We start from the raw sequence: 22690 nt of genomic DNA on the forward strand, positions 1-22690 counted from the left end.
GCCACAAAGAAAATCATAAATCACCCAGAGATAACTACTATTATGGTTTTGCTATATTCTACACACACTAGTGTCTTGGTGCACAGATTTGTGCACATTGAAAGGAAATCAGGAGCCCATGCCCACGTGCCCGGGGAGTTTCCATGGCCCCGTGAGCCGCCAGGAAGTCACGTGGGGAATCTGTCCTCCTCCCCGCAGCTTCCTGAAAAAGTATTTCCAAATGTCCCTTCTACGGCCAGGGTCACGCCTTGCTGGCCGGGAGGTCCCTAGTGGACCCCTTGGACCATGCTATACGCTTTCCACTGCTTGGAGCCGGATAAGAGATGCTCCAAGGTAAACAGTACAAAGTTGGGGATCTTGGAGGGCGGGGGGTGCTCTCTCGCCCAAGCCCCCACCCCTCAGATACATCTCTCTGACTTTTACCCCAATTGTCAGTCACCACCTTGTCGCCATTTTTATATTGCTGCCTTCCTCTGTAGCTCCGGGGCAATCAGTAAGGGGTGAGATTTGATCTTGATGCCCAAGGCAGAGTTCCAGGAGCCCGGCAGTGATATCCGGCTCATCTCAGTTACTCTGAGTGTACACACTTCATCCGTTCCCCAGAGATTGTACCTGTAGGCTTATGGGGTATGTGCCTCAAGGCAAGTTCTGGCTGAGCTGTGGGCATCCTCGGAGCCGGGTACCAGTACCGCCTTGGGGGCGGAGGTCTGTCCACGGGAGCCATCGGGGATCCACGGGGATCCGCAGGGAACATGGGAGACCGGATGCCAGCCAGGCCTGGGAAGGGCACGAAGGGCACGATGGGTGATCTGCGGACACCCATGGGAGAGCCGCTCGTCTGATAGGGATTTTTCTCACTTTTTCCTGGACTCTCTCCAAAAGTGGGGACCAGTCCGGCTAGAAAGTGGTTAGTTGGGGGTGGTAAGAAGGAAGGAGGGAGAGTCCGATCACAGTCTGGGTGAGGTGCATTCTTAGTATTTCAGTTCTGCATCTGAAGGAACATGGCAATAGCTAAGGGGTGGAACGTGGCCCTGATGCCCAAGGTGGTGTTCCAGGGGTCTGATGTCGGTATCAAGGTCATCCAGGTCACGTGTGAACGTTCCACACTGCATTTGTTCGCAGTAGATTGTACCTGCAGGATATAGGAGGTGATTTTTCCACGCAACTCCCGGCCCAAGTGTGGGGCTGCCTGACCTGAACAGGTCAGGCCAGCACCTGCTGGTGCCCCTCCGCCCACCAGAGCCGACCAATGCTCTGCAGGGATCCAGGAGCAGGTATTCAGTGCCAGGACGCCAACCTTTCCAGGAGATAGGTCTGGGCTGGGTGGTAGGTGAAAGTTGCAAAGGGCTCTCCCGCGGAAATGGGTGGGTGTCAGTCACTGGGCTGGACTTCACCAGCGCTGGCTCTCGAGATGGGGGCCGGCCCAGGCAGTATGTGCGTGAAGCGCCTCTGTGGGTTTTTCCCGAGCCTGCATCAGGAGACCCAGAGGGCAATAGGTAAGGGGTGCGGTGCAGCTGTAGGGCCCAAAGGGAGAGTTCCAGGGGCTGGCAGCAGCTGATCTGTGGTCATTCTGGCTACACCCCCACCACCCAGATGTCGGGACTGCAGTCTGTTTGCTGGAGATTGCACCTGCCAAAGGCAGGAGAGGTTTGCGCGCAGCAGCTGGCTTGCCAGCCGTGAGCCTGGCTCCTGGCTGAGCGGCGCTCCTGCTGTGGGAGTGCACTGACACCAGGGGGAAGCTCCTGCATTGAACATCTGCATCCTGGTGGTCAGTGCGCATCATAGTGACCGGTCTTTCTGGTCGTTCTGCCATAATGGTTGCTGGGCTTTTATATGTAGAGATTTTTGTCGTTTTACTTATTTTTTTATGTCTTTATTGATTTTTAGAGAGAGAGGAAGGGAGAGGAAGAGAAAGATAGAATGAGAATCATCAATCAGCTGCCTCTTGCATGCTCTCTACTGGGATCAAGCCCACAACCTGGGCATGTGCCTGGACCAGGAATCGAACTATGATCTCCTGGTTCACAGGTCGGCTCTCAACCACTGAACCACACCGGCCAGGCTTTGATGTTTTATTTTTAACAAATTGGTATCTGTCTCTGTATATTTGTAATCTTCTTTGTTTATACAGGAATATATCATGAACATTCTCCTGTAACATTAAATGGTCTCCTATAATTTTGGCCCTAACCAGTTTGGCTCAGTGGATAGAGTGTCAGTCTGCAGACTGAAGGGTCCCGGTTTCAATTCCGGTCAAGGGCACATGCCCGGGTTGTAGGCTTGATCCCCAGCAGAGGGCGTGCAAGAGGCAGCCAATCAATGATTCTCTCTCGTCATTAATGTTTCTATCTCTCTCTACCTTCTTCTCTGAAATAAATAAAAACATATTAAATAAATAAATAAATAGTCTCCTATCATTTTAAATAACTGCACATTATTCCATGTTAAATATGTATGATGATTGATTTAGTCAAGTTACTTCCCTTTTTTTATGGCTGAAAAAAAGATACTTTTGAAAATTTCCAGCTCTTCAAGAACTGAGCTTTGTTTCTTAGATCATCAATAAAGTACTCACAGACAAGGGAAACACATAATAACCTTGCAGCTTTGGACTTTTGAGTGTGTGTGTGTGTGTGTGTGTGTGTTATTTTATTTTGCTCTTAAGGACTTTTGAGTTTCTATCCCCTTGATGCCTTTTGCTTGCTTTGACATTTTCTTTTGCTTCTTGCCTCATCTGCTCTATGTATCTCTCCCTTTGCCACCAGTATGGAACTTTATTGCTGCTTCTATTTCTTTTCTGGTAGAAAGGTCAAATATAAAATCAATAACCTGCATCCCAGCCAAAAATAAACCTACAAGTATCGATATCTTTCACTCTAGTCTGCAGTTGTATTCTCAAGTGCAGTACATGGGCCATTTAGTGTTTCACACTTAGAAATGTGAGCTGCTGAGAACCAAGAAAGTGTTACAGGCTTTAGTTTAGAGTCAGACTGATTTGCATTCAGATCCTGGTTTTGCATCTTACTTAGCTATCCATGTAATATTGAAACAGATTTCTCTAAGCTTTCATTTTTTCATCTCTAAAATGGGAATGCTAATACTTTGGGGGTTGTTGAGAGGATTAAATATCAGTTAATATATGGAAGACTCTTAAGCACAATAAATGGTAACTTACCTTTTTTAAAATATGTTTTTTATTGATTTTTTTAGAGGGGGAGAGAGAAACATCGATCTGTTGCCTCCCATATGCACCGCACTCAACCAGGGACCGAACCTGCAATCTGGGCATGTGCCCTGACCAGGAATCAAACTGGCGATCTTTTGATACATGGGACAGTGCTCAACCAACTGAGCCACACTGGCCAGGGCAGTAACTGTTATTTTGAAAGTAATCAAGGCTTCACAGAAATACTTTACACCCCAGCCCCCCAAAATCAAAGGAAGCAACAAAGAATTTAAGCCATTGTCTGGGACTAAGTATCTTTTTGTATCATTAGAGCTTGGGAAACCTCTATAGTTTCAGTGGAAGTATATTGGATTCCAAATCTTAACTGAATGGGAAGATTCAGTGTGTGATAATAGTTTAGATTTAGGATTCTACTGATGGTTCATCTCATAGGGGGAAGAGGAAGATAGATGCTTATTGCAAAATCTACAACAAATTTTGCCTGGCAGCAAGACATAAATATAACGTAAGGATTTGAATTGACTTCCACTTTGAACAAATTCAGAAATTTATTTTTAAATGTAAGCCCAATGAAATAAAGTAGGCATGGTGGATTTGGTTTTTACAGTCAATGTTAACCCTTAGATGAATTTTTAAAAAGTAGAATTGTCAACCTGGCTGGCTTGCTCAGTGGTTAGAGTGTTGGCCCACAGACTGAAGGGTCACAGGTTCAATTCCCGGTCAAGAGCACATACCTCAGTTTCAGGCTTAATCCCCAGCCCATGTGCTGGAGGCAATCAATTGATATGTTTCTTTCTCTTTCTGTTTCCACCCCTCCCTTCCACTCTCTAAAAATCAATGGAAAAAAATATCCTTGGGTGAGGATTGACAACAATAAGAAAGAATTGTCTTAACTTTAAATGAAGCATCAGAAATCTAGAACTCAGTTTAGTTGTATTTTTTGGTTTAAAAAAATAATTCTAGCTGGGCCAGTGTGGCTCAATGGTTGAGCATTAACCTATGAACCAGGAGGTCCTTTTCTGTTCCAGGTCAGGGCACATGCCAGAGTTGTGGGCTTAATCTCCAGTAGGGGGCATGCAGGAGGCAACTGATCAATGATTCTCTCTTGTCATTGATGTTTCTATCCCTCTCTCCCTCTCGCTTCCTCTCTGAAATCAATAAAATATTTTTTTTTAATTCTAAATCTTTACACTACATTTTAATAGCAGAAACTTATTGCTGTGTGGAATATTGTCACTTAGACTTACTAACACTCCTTCCCTGTACACACACACACACACACACACACACACACACAGTGCTACTAGAAATTTGGTGAACCACACTGGGCTGAGAGTCACAAAGTAATTGAGATTCTTATTTTTGAAAGAAGGAAGAGTAAGCAGTTGCTATCAGCTCATCAGCCAGAGATGAGATTGCTTACCTATTCAAACCCTGCCTGAAGGGTTAAACCAGTATTGGGGGTTGTTTATTCTGTTCCTTAGTTACTGAGAACCTTCTAGGTATTTATGTAGGAAAAAGGAAAAAATGTAGGTATTATCTCTTCTAATATGACATCATTGGGGTTGGGGGGGTGGGGAGCACAATATTCAAAAGGTACAAAAAGGGTAGACAGTAGGAAGTAAATCTTTCCCTGTCTACTAACCTACCTATCTTGAGGCAACACAGTTATAATTTCAAAGTACAGTTATTAATACCATTTAAAAAATCAGAACATGTATCTAGAGCTAGAAATATAGAAGACATGGAATACATTTTGGGATATCAGATAAGAAATTAGGTAAAGTAAACAATTAATTTCTAAAGTAAGTCACAATAGAAAATTGTATCTGGAAGCCTTGGGCCTTAGATGATTGAAGATAGAAAGATACCATACCTTTAAGGCTGGACAACCAGTGAATCAGAAATGTGTTAAAGGGAAAGATCTCCTCTCTGCTCAGTTCTAGTAACTTTCCTTTAGCACCTCACCCTCCTAAAAGTAGGAAGCTGAGGAGCTGGGCATAGGTTGAGGGAGAGACCATTACAGAGGGTATTGAAAAAGGAGTCTGTAGAACTTTGAGGACAAACCTTACAGAGTTTAGATCTTTGCCTAAGACTGAGAATAGCTAATACGATTGTGAAAGAAATATTCATTTAGTGTATAGTATGTGTGTTGGGAGTAATGGGGGAAATCCTTTGCCATTTATTTAAAACTAATAAACTATAAAAATACTATTTGGTAATGGCTCATTAAAATCAATTTGGTAGTCCAGAAACAGACCCTAATTTATAAGCAAACCAATGGAAGTGGGAAGGGTTTTTTAGTTGTTTAGTTTTGTTTTTTTAGTAGTAAATATTGGAGAAACCCTCTGTGAGGGGAAAAAGTTGATTTAGAAATCCATTTAAGCCCTGGCTGGGTATCACAGTTAGTTAGAGTGTCACCCCAATACACCAAAGTTGCAGGTTTGATCCTTGCCCCTGTTGGGGCACATGCAGGAGGCAACCAGTCAATGGGTCTCTCTCACATTGATGTTTCTCTCTCCCTCTCCCTCTCCCTCCCTTCCATTCTCTAAAAATCAATGGGAAAAATATCCTTGGGTGAGGATTAACCAAAAGAAAAAGAATCAACCAATGAATGCACAAGTAAGTGGAACAAAAAATCTCTCTCAATTAAAATAAAAAAACCATCTCAAACTATCTCTCTATCCATCTGTTTTATATTAGTACTAGAGGCCCAGTGCACAAAATTCGTGCATGGCGGGGAGGGTCCCCTCAGCCCAGCCTGCACCCTCTCCAATCCGGGACCCCTTGGAGGATGTCCGACTGCCAGTTTAGGCCTGATCCCCGGGATTGGTCCTAAACCAGCAATCGGACATCCCTTTCACAATCTGGGACCACTGGCTCCTAACTGCTCACCTGCCTGCCTGCCTGATCGCTACTAACTGCCCCCCTCCCTTGCCGACCTGGTCGCCCCCAACTGCAACCCCCCCCCCCCCCCGCTGCCAGCCTAGTCGCCCCTCACTGCCCCCCTTACCGGCCTGGTTGCCCCACGCAGCCTGCTGTTCGGTCATTTGATCGCCCCTCACTGCCCCTGCTGCAAGCCTGGTCACCCCACGCAGCCTGCTGTTCAGTTGTTTGGTCGTCCCTCACTAACCCCCCTGCCAGCCTGGTGGCCCCACGCAGCCTGTTTAGTCGTTCGTCCAGTTTTATTCGGTCATGATGGCCCCTGGCTTTTTATATTATGGATGGATAAGTTTATGTAAATGTACACATCGCAAATCGTCACATTGTACACTTTAAGAACCTTACAATTTTGTCAATTTTACCTTAATAAGAAAAGAAATTTAAAAATAAGGAAATAAGTTCCTAAATTGAAAAAAATAAGTTTATATGTGTGTGTATGTATATATAGATATCATACATACACACATATATGAATTCAAGATTTATTAGAGATGCATGTTTGATTTTTGTAAAGCTGTTCAATTAAAATAATACATAAGTAAATATCCAAGTTTCTAGATGAAAGGCTAAGCATAAAAGTAATGAAAGAAATCACAAAAACCGGATTGATGGATTTTGTTACATTAGAATGTAAACTTTCACTAAATTAAAAAAAAACAGCAACGTCCTAAACAACTTGGCCTAAAGTTAGTCCTGTTTACTTTTCAAATGTGCTGGAATAAAAAGAAATTTATATATTGTCACATTGTTGCCATGTAATGCTGAATAGGCAGCTTTATTTCCTAAGATTTGTGGAGTTATTTCTTCACATTTGCTTAGTATATGGGATCTTATTTTCAGGAAATATTTTAACTGAAATATCCTATCTAATAAAATAGTAATATGCAAATTGACCGCACCTTCGCTATGCCCAAGCCACACCCACCAGCCAAACCACGCCCACCAACCAGTCAGGGCGAGTATGCAAATTACCCAACAAAGGTGGCGGTTAATTTGCATACGCTGAGGGAGGGAGGAGTGAAGACTGAAGACAACTTAGAAGGATGAGGGAAGAAAAGCGGAAAGCAAGGTGGCTGCCAGAGGGAAAGCCCGGGTGGGGCAGGCGGCAGTGGCACGCGGGTGCAGCGGCAGCTTGCAGGATTCTTCCTGCAAATGGGCTACTAGTCTTTAAATAAATACTAGTACATGCAAATAACTGTACCACCAAACACTGTGTAGTAAGAGCCCTATTAATGATACAATCAGAAGATGCCATATAGTTGAGAACCAAAAAAGATCACTTTTGGCTAAATTATAGAGCTTAGTTCATTTTCAGCTTTTCCTGAAAGGGTGACTCAGGGTCAGACAGTTGAGCAGACCACTGCAGCTCTTCTTCAGCCAAGTTGTTTTTAATTGGGAGATGGAGTAACTAACTGCAGTAGGTACCTGCTATTATGAGGAGTTAGTTAGGAGCAGTGAGCCATGGCTTAGCTTCTGTGCAGTGTGGGGGTTCTCTAGCCAGAGCATCTGGAGGGGAAAGAGTATGCCAGGAGCTGTCAAAAGGACTGTACAAGGAGAAAACACAGCAAGGAACTAAGATGACCTAAAGGTTTGTAAGCTGTCCTGGCAATGATAGCTGATAGGGAAGGCCTGTTTGGAAGTTTCTCACAGGTGTTCTCCAGATGCCAATGCTGTCGTTTTCTACAGATGCTCCCCTCTTGGGGAGGAAGGAGAAGCTGTTTGGTTTCTGTTTACATGTTATGTGTTAGCTCTGTCACCTTACTCTCTCATTAACACCACCACCACCATTACCACTATCTCCAGCTCTCAGTGAACTAGAACTTCAGTTATTCAGAATTTTAAAAAAAAAAACAACACAAAAAAGCCCTAATAACATGAAATCTTAGAGCTCACTTCACATCTCTTAACATTATACCGTACTAGTTGCACAGTGCACAAAATTCGTGCACATTAAAAGGGAATTCATTAGAGGAAATATTTTAATATTGCTATTTGCCCTTTGCCAGGGGCAGGGATGTGAGCCTCATGTCCCGGGGCCCATTTCCGGGGTCGGGGACGCACACCTCATGTCCCTGGGCCCGTTGCCAAGGGTGGGGACACAAGCCTCAAGTCCCCGGATCTGTTGCTGGGGGCGGAGATGCGAGCCTCAAGTCCCCAGGCCAGCGCAGGGGACGGGGGTGCGAGCCTCATGTTCCCGTGTGGCGTAAGTCCCCGCCCACCTGCTCCTACTGCGCACGCAGCCTGCTGATCGGTCATTACGTGATGGCGTCCTGACCAATTTGCATATTACCCTGTTATTAGATAGATTACCCAAAAGATATTGAAAGACTGTACAGAATGCACACTATGGCTGTTCTTAGACTGGGTTTCCAGTCTGGTTCAGATGCCTGATATAAGAGTTTTGGATAGCTACTCTACGTATGCCTGATAATAATTTTATACTAAGCCAATCTTTAAGAACTTATTACTAATCTTTAAAGAACCCCTATTTCCTTAGGCAGGTTAGAATATTCATTACCTACCCTATGCATCCCTTGATCTTTTGAATTAGTAGTGGTAAGCATTGCTGGTAATAATGTCTTCTACTTTATATTAAGAGTTTTTGTCCCCTTTACTTCATTCTAGATTATAAGCTTCTTGGAAGCGGAGACTAAAAATTATTCAACCCTGCTTCTCAACTCACAAACAAGCATAAATAGTACATTACTTTGAATTAAAAGTCCTTTGTAGATTGGATGAAAAACCATTGGGGTTTGAGTTGCCTATGATTTTAATTTCCTAGCAATGTCCAGGAGTTCCCACTATCCAAGACTGGGAGCCAAAGGGCAATAAAATTAGTAGAGGAATCATCAAGTTGCTAATGAGTCATAATTACCTCTTATTCTTTATACAGTTGAAGGAAACTTGAATTATAAAAGACAATATGGTTGCTCTAACACCATCTAGAGCAGCGATTTTCAATCTTGTTCATCTCATAGCACACACAAACTAATTACTAAAATTCTGCAGCAAACCAGAAAATATAGAAAATACCTTTTTTTTCCAATCTGACAAAAAAAAAAGTATAATTTTGATTCATTCATCCCGGACAGCTATTGTTTTGTTAAGCTGTTGTCTTTTTTTTTTTTTTAGAGAGAGAGAGAGAGGAAGGGAGGGAGGCGTGGGAGAGAGGGAGAGAGAGAAACATGATGTGAGAGACCCATCGATTGGTTGCCTTCCGCACACAGGGGCACTTGACCAGGAATCAAACCCACAACCCTTTGGTCTGTGGGCTGACCTCTAACCACTGAGCCAAGCCAGCTAGGGCATTGGCTGTTGTCATTTTTTAATTTGACAGTCTTAAGGCAAAAGAGGTCAGTGCCCCTGACTAAATAGTCAGGTATTTCATGTTTTAAAAATTCTTGCGGCACATCAGTTGAAAATCGCTGACTAGAGGAAAGTCTAGAAATGTTTAAAATTTTATTTTACAGCTTCACCATCTCAATTCATTTAAATCTAGACACCACATCCTTCCTATCTCTCCTTTTTTACTATGTCATGATATGGTAAACTGGTTCACCAGGCCATTCAACCAAATTTTACTTTGTCTGTATCAACTGCTGCCTGGTAGTATGTTATCTTTTTGTGTCTTTATCTGTTCCAACTGGATTATAAGACAACTGAGGGTAGGATAGGCACCATGGCTTCTATTTTATGGCTTCTATCTTCATAGCCCCTAACTACTGATAACAATTCATTAAATATTGATTATTGTATGACAGGTATCACAAAATAATCTTACAGGTTAGATATAATATAGCAATATGGATGACTCTTAACTACATAGTGCCAAGTTGAAAAAAAACAGAATGAGATCTATAACATAATAATATATATGTAAATTAAAATACATGTCGATTCTAAATGATAGTTCTGCTAGGTAGAGTAATTTTGGTTGTAGGTCCTTGCTTTTCATCACTTTGAATATTTTTTTGCCACTCCCTTCTGGTCTGCAAAGTTTCTGTTGAGAAATCAGCTGACAGTCTTATGGGAGTTCTCTTCATAATGAACAAATTAAACTAATGAACAAAATAGATCCAGAGACATAGAAGATAGAACAGACTGCAGAACCTCAGAGGGAAAGGGTGGGAGAAGTGGGGAGGGAACAACAGCTACAATGTGTATTAACTCATTTAAAAATAACAATAATAAACCTATTACATATAAATATAACATTTATTAAAACTATAATTTCTAAAATAAAAATATTTAGTGAGAAGGATAGCATTGTTTTACATTTTTACAAATCTTTTTGATGTCTGGCTTAATAGACAACAAGCTAGATTTTCATATATATTTCTATATTCTCTTCATTGAAATATCACATGTCATGCAGCCTCTGGAAAACTTATTGTATGCTCATGAGAGAATGGGGAAAAAAAAGATAAATTTGTCTTAGTATTATTATTAAAATGGTTTTGAATTTGTAGACCCATTGAAAACTGACTTTGGGACTTCCCAGGTTCCCAGAACTACACTTTGAGAGCCACTGCACTGCCTTAAACAATTTTTTTAGTGGTTTTGTTGTTGTTGTTTTATTTTGGTTTGGGGGGGCGGGCGGCATTAAAGATGTATGTTTCATTTTGTAGCATTCTTGGCACCTGTACTGAGAACTTGATTACTCATTAGTAGAAATAGCACATTTAAAAGAGGAATAAAAGCAAGTCTTCAGTTTTAGAAATTGGTTTATTAGACATTGACCACATACAGTCACACACTACATTCAGAGCTCACTGACAACCCTAGCCAGTTTAGCTCAATGGATAGAGCATCGGCCTGCAGACTGAAGGGTCCCAGGTTCGATTTCCGTCAAAGGCACATGCCCAGGTTGTGGGCTCGATTCCCAGTGGGGGTGTGCAGGAGGCAGCTGATCATGATGTTTCTCTCTTGTTGATGTTTCTCTCCGCCCCCCCCTTACTCTTTCCCTCTCTCAAATCAATTTTTAAAAAACAGTTGTGTCTGACTAACTGATTTCTTTCGTTACTAGCTATAGAATTTTTCCCCATGGACTTTGAGTTCCAAATATAACAGACTCTTTAGAGAACCATGTAGTTAATCATATAATGGAATTTATATGGCCATGAAGTCAGATAAGAGGACCCATAGGACCTGATGATATAGTTACATTAGTGTCAGCTCCCTGATTTCTTCATCTAAAGTAGATTACAAGAAAGTTGGGTGTGATACAGAGGTTGGCAATAGAGGAAAGACTACTACTGCAAAAAGTATAGACATATTAATGACAAGAAAAAGTAACTGCTGACAACCCAGAGAGGAGATTGAAAAACAAAACACACAAAAAAACAGCAGAGCAATTTGGTCATAACTAATAGAGAACTGTTAACCCGTAATACCTTAATAATCTTTAAAGGGATGTCTCTTACCATACCATAGGTTAATCATCTACACTAACAAAAGAGTAAGATGCAAATTGACCATACCTTCGCGACGCCCACCAGCCAATCAGGAGTTGAGCATGCAAATCAACCCAACAAAGATGGCGGGTTAATTTGCATACGCAGGTGTTCGGGGGCGGAGCGGGACCTTGCGTCATAGCCATGGCGACGATGCAGATGTTCCGCACCACCCCAGCTGCTCTGGGCCTCTGGGCAGCGTGGGAAAGCGAAAAGACAGCTCCAGCCAGAGCAAAGGCAGTGCCGGCAGCCAGGGGAAAGAAGGCCCATTCTTGCACAAATCTTCATGCATCGGGCCTCTAGTGTCTAAAAATAATGTTCTTGAGTTATCAAGAAAAAGATTAAAATATCCTCTGTATATGGAGAGTCCTCAACTTATGAATGACTTGTGTTTCAAAGTTAATTTAATTTTCAAAACATTTTTTTGGCACTCAAAATATTTTCCTATAGAAACAGTTAAACAGTTGTCATTTTAGGTTCCAGACAACTGCTTTTTTATTTTTATCTGTTCAACGAACAACTTTTAATGCCTAATATTAATAGAAGTATTTCAGCTCTGGTCGGTATGCTCAGTGTTGAGAGCTCTGGCCTATGAACCGAAGGGTCACAGGTTTGATTCCCAGTTAAGGGCACATACCTGGGTTGCAGGTTGAATGCCTGCCCTGGTCGGGGTGCATGCGGGAGACAACCAATTAGTGTGTCTCTCACATGGATGTTTCTCTCACCCCACTTCCACTCTCTCTAAAACAAAAAATCAATGAAAAAAATATCCTTGGGTGAGAATTAACAACAAAAGAAAAAGAAGGGCCCTAGCCAGTTTGGCTCAATGGATAGAGCATCAGCCTGCGGACTGACGGGCCCCGGGTTCGATTCCGGTCAAGGGCACATGCCCAGAATAGGGTCTTGATCCCCGGTAGGGGGCATGCAGGAGGCAGCCAGTCAATGATTCTCTCTCATCATTGATGTTTCTATTTCTCCCTCTCTCTCCCTTCCTCTCTGAAATCAACATACATGTATGTATTTCAGTTAGCTCTCATTTATAGTTTTGTTTCTCTGAGAATGCTTTCTGAGGCCAAAGCCTGGGCATATATACCATTCCCCTCTGACCTCCATCATTTTCCCTGAAAGGGGTTCAATGGTCTACATCAGGGTTGAACTGACTAAGGCCCATGTGCCAATCCAGTCCACTGCCTGTTTTTATAATTTTATTGGAACACAGGTATGCCCATTCATTTACACATTATCTGTGACTCTTCTTGTGCACCAAGAGGTGAGAAGTTACCATAGAGACTATGTGGCCTGCAAAGCCTAAAAAACTCACTATGTGTCTCTTACATTAAAAGTCTCTCAACCCCTGGTCTGCATATTCTGGCCTGCCCTGGTCTCACTGACCTCATCTCTTCCTCTCACTTCACTATACCTCACTCTCCGCTTTGCTGTGCCTCAGAACATGCTAAGCGCATTCCCACTACTGGGTCTTTGTACCTGCTTTTCCCACTACCTAAAATGTTCTTCTGATTTCCACATGGCTACTCTCTCACCTCTCTTAGGTTCATCTGCTTGATTGTGCCCTTCTCATAAGGCTTGACTGCCCTTTATAAAATAGCTACATCCCCATCCCTCACATCTATTCTTCTGCGCTTAATTTATTTTTCTCCATAGGGCTTACCACTATCTAACCTATATTTACTTGTTCATTTATTTATTGTCTATCTCCCATCACCTGAATATAAGTTGCATAAGAGCAGGGACTGTTAGTTTGATGCTTTGCTATATATCCCATTACTTTAGAACAGTGTCTGGCCCAGAGTAGACATTCAATTTGTTGAATGAATGAATGAATGAATGAATGAATGATGACGAGATGAATACAAGAAAGCAAGCATACATACATGCATGCTAACCTGCCCTTTATCCAGAGGGTAGTTGTCAGCATCAACCAGGATTGAAAATTCAGATTGAGCCCTAACCAGTTTGGTTCAGTGAATAGAGCATCGGCATACAAACTGAAGGGTCCCAGGTTCGATTTCGGTCAAGGGCACATGTCTGGGTTGTGGGATCAATCGCCAGTAGGGGGAGTGCAGGAGGCAGCCAGTCAATGATTCTCTCTCATCATTGATGTTTCTATCTACCTCTACCTCTCCCTTCCTCTCTGAAATCAATAAAAATATATATTTTTTTAAATCAGATTGAAACAAGATTTAAGAGCAGCATATAGGCAAATGCTGATGTTTCCATTTGAAAACTCAAAGTTACTAGAGTATTCAGTAACACATGATCTCTTACTTCTACCCTTTCTCTTTTTCAGTCCTTTATGTTGAAAGCAGACAGCTGGCCTTATTTATCTCTGTTCTCCAGTACTTAGTCCAGTGAATTCCACAAAGAAGGCTCTTAATAAATATTTGCTCCCAGCCCAGGAATAGACCTTCATATCTTCTTAGCTGTTTTATATAACTTCACTACTTAGCACAATGCCTGGCAAATAATAGAAACTCAGTACATACTTGTTCCAGGAAGGAATAAATAAGAATAAGTTAAACAAATTATTTGCCTACTCAGGATAAGACAGTGCTTCAGGTTATCCACTGTTTTGTAACAAATTGGCCCCAAAATATTAGTGGACTAAAACAACATAATTATATCGTTTCTGTAGGTCAGGAATTCAGGAGTGGCTTAGGTGGCTGGTTCTGTCTCCAGGTCTCTCATGAGGTCACAGTCAAGATGTCAGCTTATTTGATGATGGAGGATCTACTTCCAAGTTGGCTCAGCACGTGACTATTAGCTGGAGGCCTATGTTTGTGGCCTCATGGACCTCTCCATAGGGTGCACTGCTTGAGTGTCCTCACAACACCGCAGCTGTCTTCCCCAAGAAAAGTAATCCAAGAGCAAAAGCAAAGAGGAACCCTTTTATTACTTAGTCTGAGAAGTCATGCGCATCACTTCCACCACATTCTGTTTATTGGAAACAAGTTGCGAAGTGCAACCCACACTCCAGGTGAGGGGAATTAGGCATCAACTTTTTGAAGGGAGGAATGTCAACAAATTTGTGGATATATTTCTAAACTGCCACAATCACTCTGATACTCTGAATTGAATAAAGAGAAGTTGCCCATGTGACATCTTTACTACGTGCCCTCTGTTTATTTAGATCATCTTTAATTTCTTTCAGCATACAAATCTTGTAGATGTTTTGTTAAATGTACACTTTAGTATTTCATTTTTTTGAGCTATTATAAATGGTATTGTTATATTTTTAAATTCAGTCCCCAAATGTTCATAGCTAGTATATAGTAGACATACAGTTGAGTTTTGTATGTTTATCTTATATTCTATGATCTAGCTAAAGTCACTTATTAGTTCTAGGAGTTATTTATTTAGTCATTGAGATTTTCTATGTAGACAATCATGTAATGTGCAAATAAGCACAAGTTGTATTTCTTGCTTTCTGTATGCCTTTTCTTTCCTTTTCTTGTGTTATTGCAATAACTAGAACTTCCAGCACTAGGTTGAATAAGAATAGTGAAAGCAGCCCTAGCCGGTTTGGCTCAGTGGACTGAAGGGTCCCAGATTCTATTCTGGCCAAGGGCTCATGCCTGGGTTGCGGGTTTGATCCCGGGGCATGCAAGAGGCAGCCGATCAATGATTCTCTCTCATTATTGATGTTTCTATCTCTCTATCCCTCCCTTCCTCTCTGAAATCAATAAATATATATATATTTAAAAAAAAGAATAGTGAAAGCAGACATCCCTGCCTTGTTTCTGCTCTTAGGGGGAAAGCACTCAGTTTGTCATCATTAAGTATAACATTCAGCTCCTTATCTGAAATATAGAGGGAAAACGAAAACCCAGGGAACTCACCACCATGTTATTACTCAGGTCTGAGGTCCTTAGCTGGTCTGCCTTCTTTTCTACGCCTTTCACTGTGGGGAGTAGGAAAGGGAACTAGAGAGCATATAACTGGTATTTAGGGATAGACTCACTGAGATGACTTTTGAGAAAAGATTTGAAAGAAGTGAAGGGAGAGTAAGCTTTGAGAATATGATGTAGGTAGATGGAATGGCAAGTTCAAAGGCCATGAGATGGAAATAAGCCTGTTGTGTTCAAAGAGCAAGTAGGTCACTGTGCTAGAGCAGAGTAGAAGATGACGTTGACTAGGGAGGTAATGCAGGCCAAGATCATGTGAGTCCTTTAAGGTCACAATAAGAATTTAAACCTTTAAATGAAAAGAAGCTTTTGAAAGATTTTGAGCAAAGGAATCAGGATGTGATTTAGGTTTTAACAGGATCTCTCTGGCTTCTGTGCTATGAATAGGTCAGAGAGGGATAAGAATGGATATAAATTAGGAGGCTGTTGGAATAATTTAAGGAGTTCTTGGAGCTGGAGAAGTTCAGGTAGTGAGATATGTCAAATTTGGGTATATTTTGAAGGTTGAGCCAACAAGATTTGCTGTCAGATGTGGGGCTTGGGAATAAGTTTTACTCAAGTAAAACTCCGAAGGTTTTGGACCTGACCTGAGTACCTGAAAGGATGAAAATGCCATTACCCGAGCCCTAACCGGTTTGGCTCAGTGGATAGAGCATCAGCCTGCGGACTCAAGGTTCCCAGGTTCAATTCCGGTCAAGGGCATGTTCCTTGGTTGTGGGCACATCCCCATTAGGGGGTGTGCAGGAGGCAGCTGATCGATGTTTCTCTCTCATCGATGTTTCTAATTCTCTAGCCCTCTCCCTTCCTCTCTGTAGAAAATCAATAACATATATTAAAAAGAAAAAAGAAAATGCCGTTATCCGCAGAGCCAGTTGTTGGTTGTTTGGGGAGAGGATGTGTCAGGGGAAGAGTGGATGTCAGGAGCTTAGTTTGGGTCATGTTAAATTTGAGATCTCTATTTAGACATCGAATGGAAATGTTAAATTTGCAATCAGATATATGAATCTGGAGTTCAGGGGAAAGGTTGGGGCTGGAAATAGAAGTTTAAGAGACATCAGTTAGACATAAAGAAGTAAAAGATGCTGAGGAATGACCAGAAAGGTGAGAGAAAAACCAGGAGAGTGTGATGTTCTTGTTTTGGAAGCCAAGTGAAGGAAGTGTTTCAAGGAGAGTGGTCAGCTGAGCATGAAGGGACCAGATCCCTGAGAGCAAGTATGTACTAGAAGAAATGGTAAAAATGAGGTAAAATTTACTCTTTCCACTATTGTGCTTGGATCAGTCTCGAATACACAACTGTTTTTGAGGTTTTGAATTGTCCTCTGAAGTAAAGCAGGTTTTGAGTCAACATTGCACTTTCCCTGAGACCTGGGGGGACTTGACTGCTTGCTGCCTTATACCTAAGTCGAAACCCCTTTACCCGGTTCCTGGAAAACAGGTGTTGATCACTTTTAAGGAGGAGGAGTACTCAGCACTCTAAAACTTAATGTTTAATGAGATTATGTCTGTGAGACCCTTGGTAAATATAAAACTAACTACCTGGAGAAACACAAGGCACAAATTATTACTACTATTTTTAGGACCATAATCTTCAAATAAGCCAAGTCTTTCCCTATTTTGTGAACATTATTCAAAATAGGAAACTATAAAATGAACACCAATTTTTCTCTTCAGCTTACTTACTGCCCTAAAACTACCCCCTAATAGAGAAACTGGGTCTGTTAAGTGTTGTTTTTTCCTGCTTTTTCTTTCCTGTCCTCTTATTCTCCCAGCTGTCTCAACTCAGAACCTTGTAGGAAGAGAGTTACACTTCAGAAAAATGTGTTTGCTTTGACATTTAAACAAACCTCCATTTTGTTTTTCCATACAGAATTTTCCCCTCTCACATTTGCAACGCTCTCTCTGACCTGTCCTCTTTTCAGCTCATTCATTGTTACTAAGGTTTTCAGATCATACCAGAGGAAGAAGACAGATTTATAAATGTGTTCCTGCCCAGCTCTTTCAAGAGTAGGACTTAACATTCATCTTCTAATTGTACGCCTGTTCTCTATACACAGCTGTGCTCATCTGCCCTTATTAATGAGGTGCCTATCTCTAAGTCTTACCTTGTCTAGAAATAAATGGACTCTGTTCCTGTTCAAATTGGTTATATAATAATCAGAGTAGCCCATCACTGGGAGGAGACATCCATTTGAATTCACTTGTTAATAACCAGAGAGAATTTAGCCTAATTGCTTTCTTAGGTTTGCCATTTCCTTTAAGATGTCAGTGCCCTAGAAAGGGATAGAAGGAATAGGAATCCTGTCCTTTTCCCCTCTGAACCACCCCCCGCCCCCGCCACGCCCCTGCAATCTGTATGAGTTTTTATCTAAGATAAAGATAAAGGGACATTTTGAGGAAATTGTGTAAAAAGAATAAGAATCCACTAGAGATTGCTGTGTAATGCCTTAAAGACCTGACCACTGATAAATAATGAGATCTTTGGTAAATTACTTAGCCTTTCTGGGCTTTCATTTCCTGACTTGTACAGCAGTTTAACAACCCCTATATGGCAGGATTGTTGGGAGGACTCTGATTTCTCTTAATGGTGTGCCTTGTTCAAAAAGTGATTTAAGGCTGTGAATATTTGATAAGCTAATGAGTATGAAAACACATAGCACATAATAGATGTTCAATAAATGTTTGAATTAGACTCTAATTGACTAAATCAAAGTTCTTTCCTGCCCTAATTTCATCAGACTGAGACTTTCTGAAAGGATCATGCCCTCCTCCTTCTCCCCCCAATTCCCTTCTCTGATCTGGTTTTATGACAGAGCATCATAAAATCTGATCCCAATAAGGTCTTATTTAAAAGGCATGCCCAAGAGTTCAGGGCTCGAGTCCTGTACTCCATGGTTTTGTCTAAGCACTTCCTTTGTATTGACATATTAAAAGCCTACTATGGGCTAGTTATCTAATTTAAAATCTTATCATTTATTTGTTTTAATTCTGTAGTACTGATTAAAAATCTGAGGTTCGTAGAGGTTAAATGTCTTGTCCAAGATTACACTGTAGCAGAGTAAGGATTTGGACTAAGGTTTTCTAACTCCAAGTCAAGTTAATTTTAGACAGCATTCTACATCCAAGAAGAAAATGAATAAAGGTGAGTTACTGCAGATAGGCCCTGGGAATGGAGTGCTGACCCAAATAGTGTGTGACCAAGATGAACAGAAGGCTAACTTTAGAGTCTCCAGACTTATTCTCTAGAACATTACATAGAAAATGTGCCTTAGGACTTCCAATCAGAATGACCGTGTTCGAACTTTTGACACATCCCTTCTGGTCCAAACACATAACAAGGAGTAAAATATATAAAGTGAAAATCAAAGAACATGTTTGGGCTCAAAAACAAAATAACCATCTCCAGGGATCAAAAATAGAAAAGACAGAAGTCACTGGGCTGAAGCTGTGGGCCTGTTCTCCTCCAGATCTGGGAACAGAGAATGGTGCCTGAGCACCAACTAAATACTGAAAGTGCTTCCTAAAGAGATAGAACTTGAGGCCAGGGAGTCAGATGCCAACCCCCAACCAGCCTCATGAAAGGAGGCTTTAAATAGTTAATTGAATAGAGGAGGAAGGAAGCCTAAGGAGTTGGGAAGAAGTATGTCTAGCTGCCTGCTGGTTTAGTGACTAAAACTATGACATCCTAAATTCCTTCTAATGGCACAGGCCATTAGAAGACCTGTTCACACTAGGTCCTTAGGGGACTAGATGGGAAAAATTGCAAAAGTATGAAACAGAGAAGAGGAAAATCAGTAACAAAAACATCTCACTCAAAACAAGCCTGCAAACTGCCCTGGTCAGTTTGGCTCAGTGGTTGGTGGTTAAAGCATCAACCCGCAGGACCGAAGGGTTGTGGGTTCAATTCCTGGTCGAGGGAATGTACCGGGGTTGCAGGTTCCCCAGTCTCAGTAGGTAGGGGTGTGTGCAGGAGGCAACCAATAGATGTTTCTCTCTCACATCAGTGATTCATTCTCTCTCTCTCTCTCTCTCTCTCTCTCTCTCTCCCTCTCCCTCTCCCTCTCCCTCTCTCTCCCCCCCCCTCCCCTCGCCTCCCCTCCCCTCCCCTCTCTCAAAATTGATGGAAAAAATATCCTTGGGTGAGGATGAGGTTTTTTTTAAAAAAAAAACAAAACAGCCTACAAAACAAAATTTTATATAATAGAAATCTAACACTAAGAAAGATAACCAGTAAAATTTAACCAGGACTTCCACTTTGAGGAAGATAAAGTAGACATACTTTTTCCTAGTTCTCGCACTAAATACAACTAAAAACCCTGTCCATTATATATAAAACAAATATAGCAAGACTGTGAAAGGTGTAGAAAAGAAGGCAGACCAGCTAAGGACCTCAGACCTGAGTAATAACATGGTGGTGAGTTCCCCTGGGTTTTCTTTTTCCCTCTATATTCCAGATATGGAGCTGAACATTATACTTGATGAAAACCTGAGTGCTTTCCCCCTAAGAGCAGAAACAAGGCAAGGATGTATGCTTTCACTATTCTTATTCAACGTAGTGCTGGAAGTTCTAGTTATTGCAATAACACGAGAAAAGGAAATAAAAGGCAGAAAGCAAGAAATACAACTGTGCTTATTTGCACATTACATGATTGTCTACTTAGAAAATCTCAATGACTAAATAAATAACTCCTAGAACTAATAAGTGACTTTAGATAGATCATAGAATATAAGATAAACATACAAAACTCAATTGTATGTCTAGTATATACTAGCTATGAACATTTGGGGACTGAATTTAAAAATATAATAATACCATTTATAATAGCTCAAAAAGAAAGAAATACTTAGGTGTAAATTTAACAAAACATCTACAAGATTGTATGCTGAAAGAAATTAAAGATGATCTAAATAAATAGAGAGCACATAGAAAAGATGTCAATTTTTCCCAAATTGATAATATAGGGTAATGCAATTTCTGTCCAAATTTCAGCAAGATATTTTGTAGATATAGATAAGATTATTCTAAAATTTTATATATAAAGGCCAAAGGAACTAAAATAGCTAAAACAGTTTTGAAAAATAATAAAGTGGGAAGAATAAGATTTCAAGACCTATATAGCCACAGTAATCTATGAGACTGTGATATTGGCAGAGGGATAGACACTTAGACCAATGGAACAGAGCAGAGAACCAGGAAATAGACAGATACACCCAATTGATTTTGGCAAAGGTAACAAATCAATTCTTGACATCATGAATTAACAAATGGACATCATGGACCAAAAAAAGAGAGAGAGAGAATCTTATATAAAAAAGCTGACTCAAAATAAATCAAGGACTAAAACAGAAAACTGTAAAACCTTTAGGGGAAAAAAAACCTAGAACAAAATCTTCAGTAGGCAAAGAATTCTTAGACTTACACCAAAAACATGATTCGTGAATGGCACAAAATTTTATAAGTAAGTCATTGATTGGTGGATACGTGAGTTTTTGTTAGGTTATTATTTGTAATTTTTTAGTATGTTTGAAACACTGCATAATCTTTTTTAAGTTATAAAAGTGTGTCTTAATTGGACCATGAAATCTTTGCAACTATTGCCCATCTTACAGGTCCCTGATAGTGTGTTGTAGGCAGTTCCCATAGAACTATTTCAGCCCGATCCTGTTGTCTGATTGGGACCCACACTACCCCTAAACCCTCCTATAGGAGCCAGAATGCTACTCAAATGGAAAAATACTCTTTTTGGTGGTCAGTAGGGTTTCTCTTGTCTATATCTGAGTCTTTTTGTCTTCCAGGGATGTTGGTAGTGAATGTAACATGGAGGAACAAGACATACGTAGGTACACTTCTTGACTGCACACGGCATGATTGGGCACCCCCCAGGTAAGCACTTTACGGCTTCTTAGTTTATGTTAGTCTGAACCACCCTAATCAGTGATCTCTTATACCTTTATCCAGCTAGGGTTGGATAGGTTTTTTGGATTTGTTTGTTTTTTAATTTTTTTAATATATATTTTTATTGATTTCAGAGAGGAAGAGAGAGTGAGAAAGAGATAGAAACATCAATGATAAGAGAGAATCATTGATCGGCTGCCTCTTGCACACCCCACACGGAATTGAGCCTACAACCTGGGTATATGCCCTGACCAGGAATTGAACCGTGATCTCCTGGTTCGTAGTTCGATGCCCAACCACTGAGCCTGCTGGCTGGGCTATAGGGTTGGATAGTTTTTAAGACACCCAGCCTTGAGTTGTACACTTGAAACTAATACAATATTATATGTCAAATGTAATTGAAGAATAAAAATTATTAATTTAAAAAAAGGGAAGAATTTAAGAAATGAACAGCATCTCCCAACAGTATTTTTCGCTTTAGATATTTTAGATGTGTTTCTATAAAATAAAAGCATTTGCCATACAGGGGAAGGAAAAATAAAAGGCACCCAGCTTTTAAAGGACATTATGGTGTAGAGACAAAGGAAGCCACTATATTCATCTAGCATTCAAGAATAAATTATGTGTGGGGAGGGGTGTGGGATGGGAATGGGGGGGTGAGGACAAATATGTGATACTTTAATCAATAAAGAAATTTTAAAAAATAAAATAAATTTTAAAAAAAGAATAAATTAATCAGGCCCTTGTCTGTGCTGCTCAGTGGTAGAGCGTCAGCTCACAGACCAAAGGGTTGCGGGTTCAATTCCCAGTCAAGGGCACCAAAAAAAAAAAAAAGAAAGAAAAGAAAAAGAATAAATGAGTTAGGTGTTGATGGGTTGGGTAGAAGTGGGTGGAGATCCTACTTAAGTCTTTGTCTGTAATTATTGAATTCTGACTGCTACCTATAGTCACTTTGAGACTCCATATCTGAGAGGTCATTAGAGTCTGACTATCAGTGAGAAAACATTCATTGATGATCCTTTTTGATGGTAGCTATCTCTCAAAAGTTTAAACTCAAGAACATTTGGGGGCTTTGTAAACTACTGGACAATGTTGGTTTCACAAGGACCTTTTCAAATTGCAATTTGATCTTAAGATTGGCATTTCAGTGAAGGGCACCTTACAGCTTATTCCTAATATTAGTTTGCAGTTTGCTAGGCTTTGGGGAACCCAAATGTTGGGAAATAATTTATAGCTAGTATGCAGAAAGCATTATAGGAGCTTACCACTTAATTGCAGTTCCCACTCTTTC

General features: G+C 40.9%; 1 protein-coding gene across 2 annotated transcripts in view; it reads left to right on the top strand.

The window, feature by feature from the left end:
- Positions 1 to 22690, top strand: part of ZNF609 (zinc finger protein 609) — a 214254-nt gene that overhangs the window by 178717 nt on the left and 12847 nt on the right. For both annotated transcript variants that reach the window (XM_079769198.1, XM_079769199.1), the window contains exon 4: positions 21300 to 21387. In XM_079769198.1, coding sequence (XP_079625324.1) covers positions 21300 to 21387 — 88 coding nt within the window. The remainder of the gene's footprint in view (positions 1 to 21299; positions 21388 to 22690) is intronic.

This window comes from Cnephaeus nilssonii (genome assembly GCF_951640355.1).
Source record: "Cnephaeus nilssonii genome assembly, chromosome: 4".
NCBI lineage: Eukaryota > Metazoa > Chordata > Mammalia > Chiroptera > Vespertilionidae > Cnephaeus > Cnephaeus nilssonii.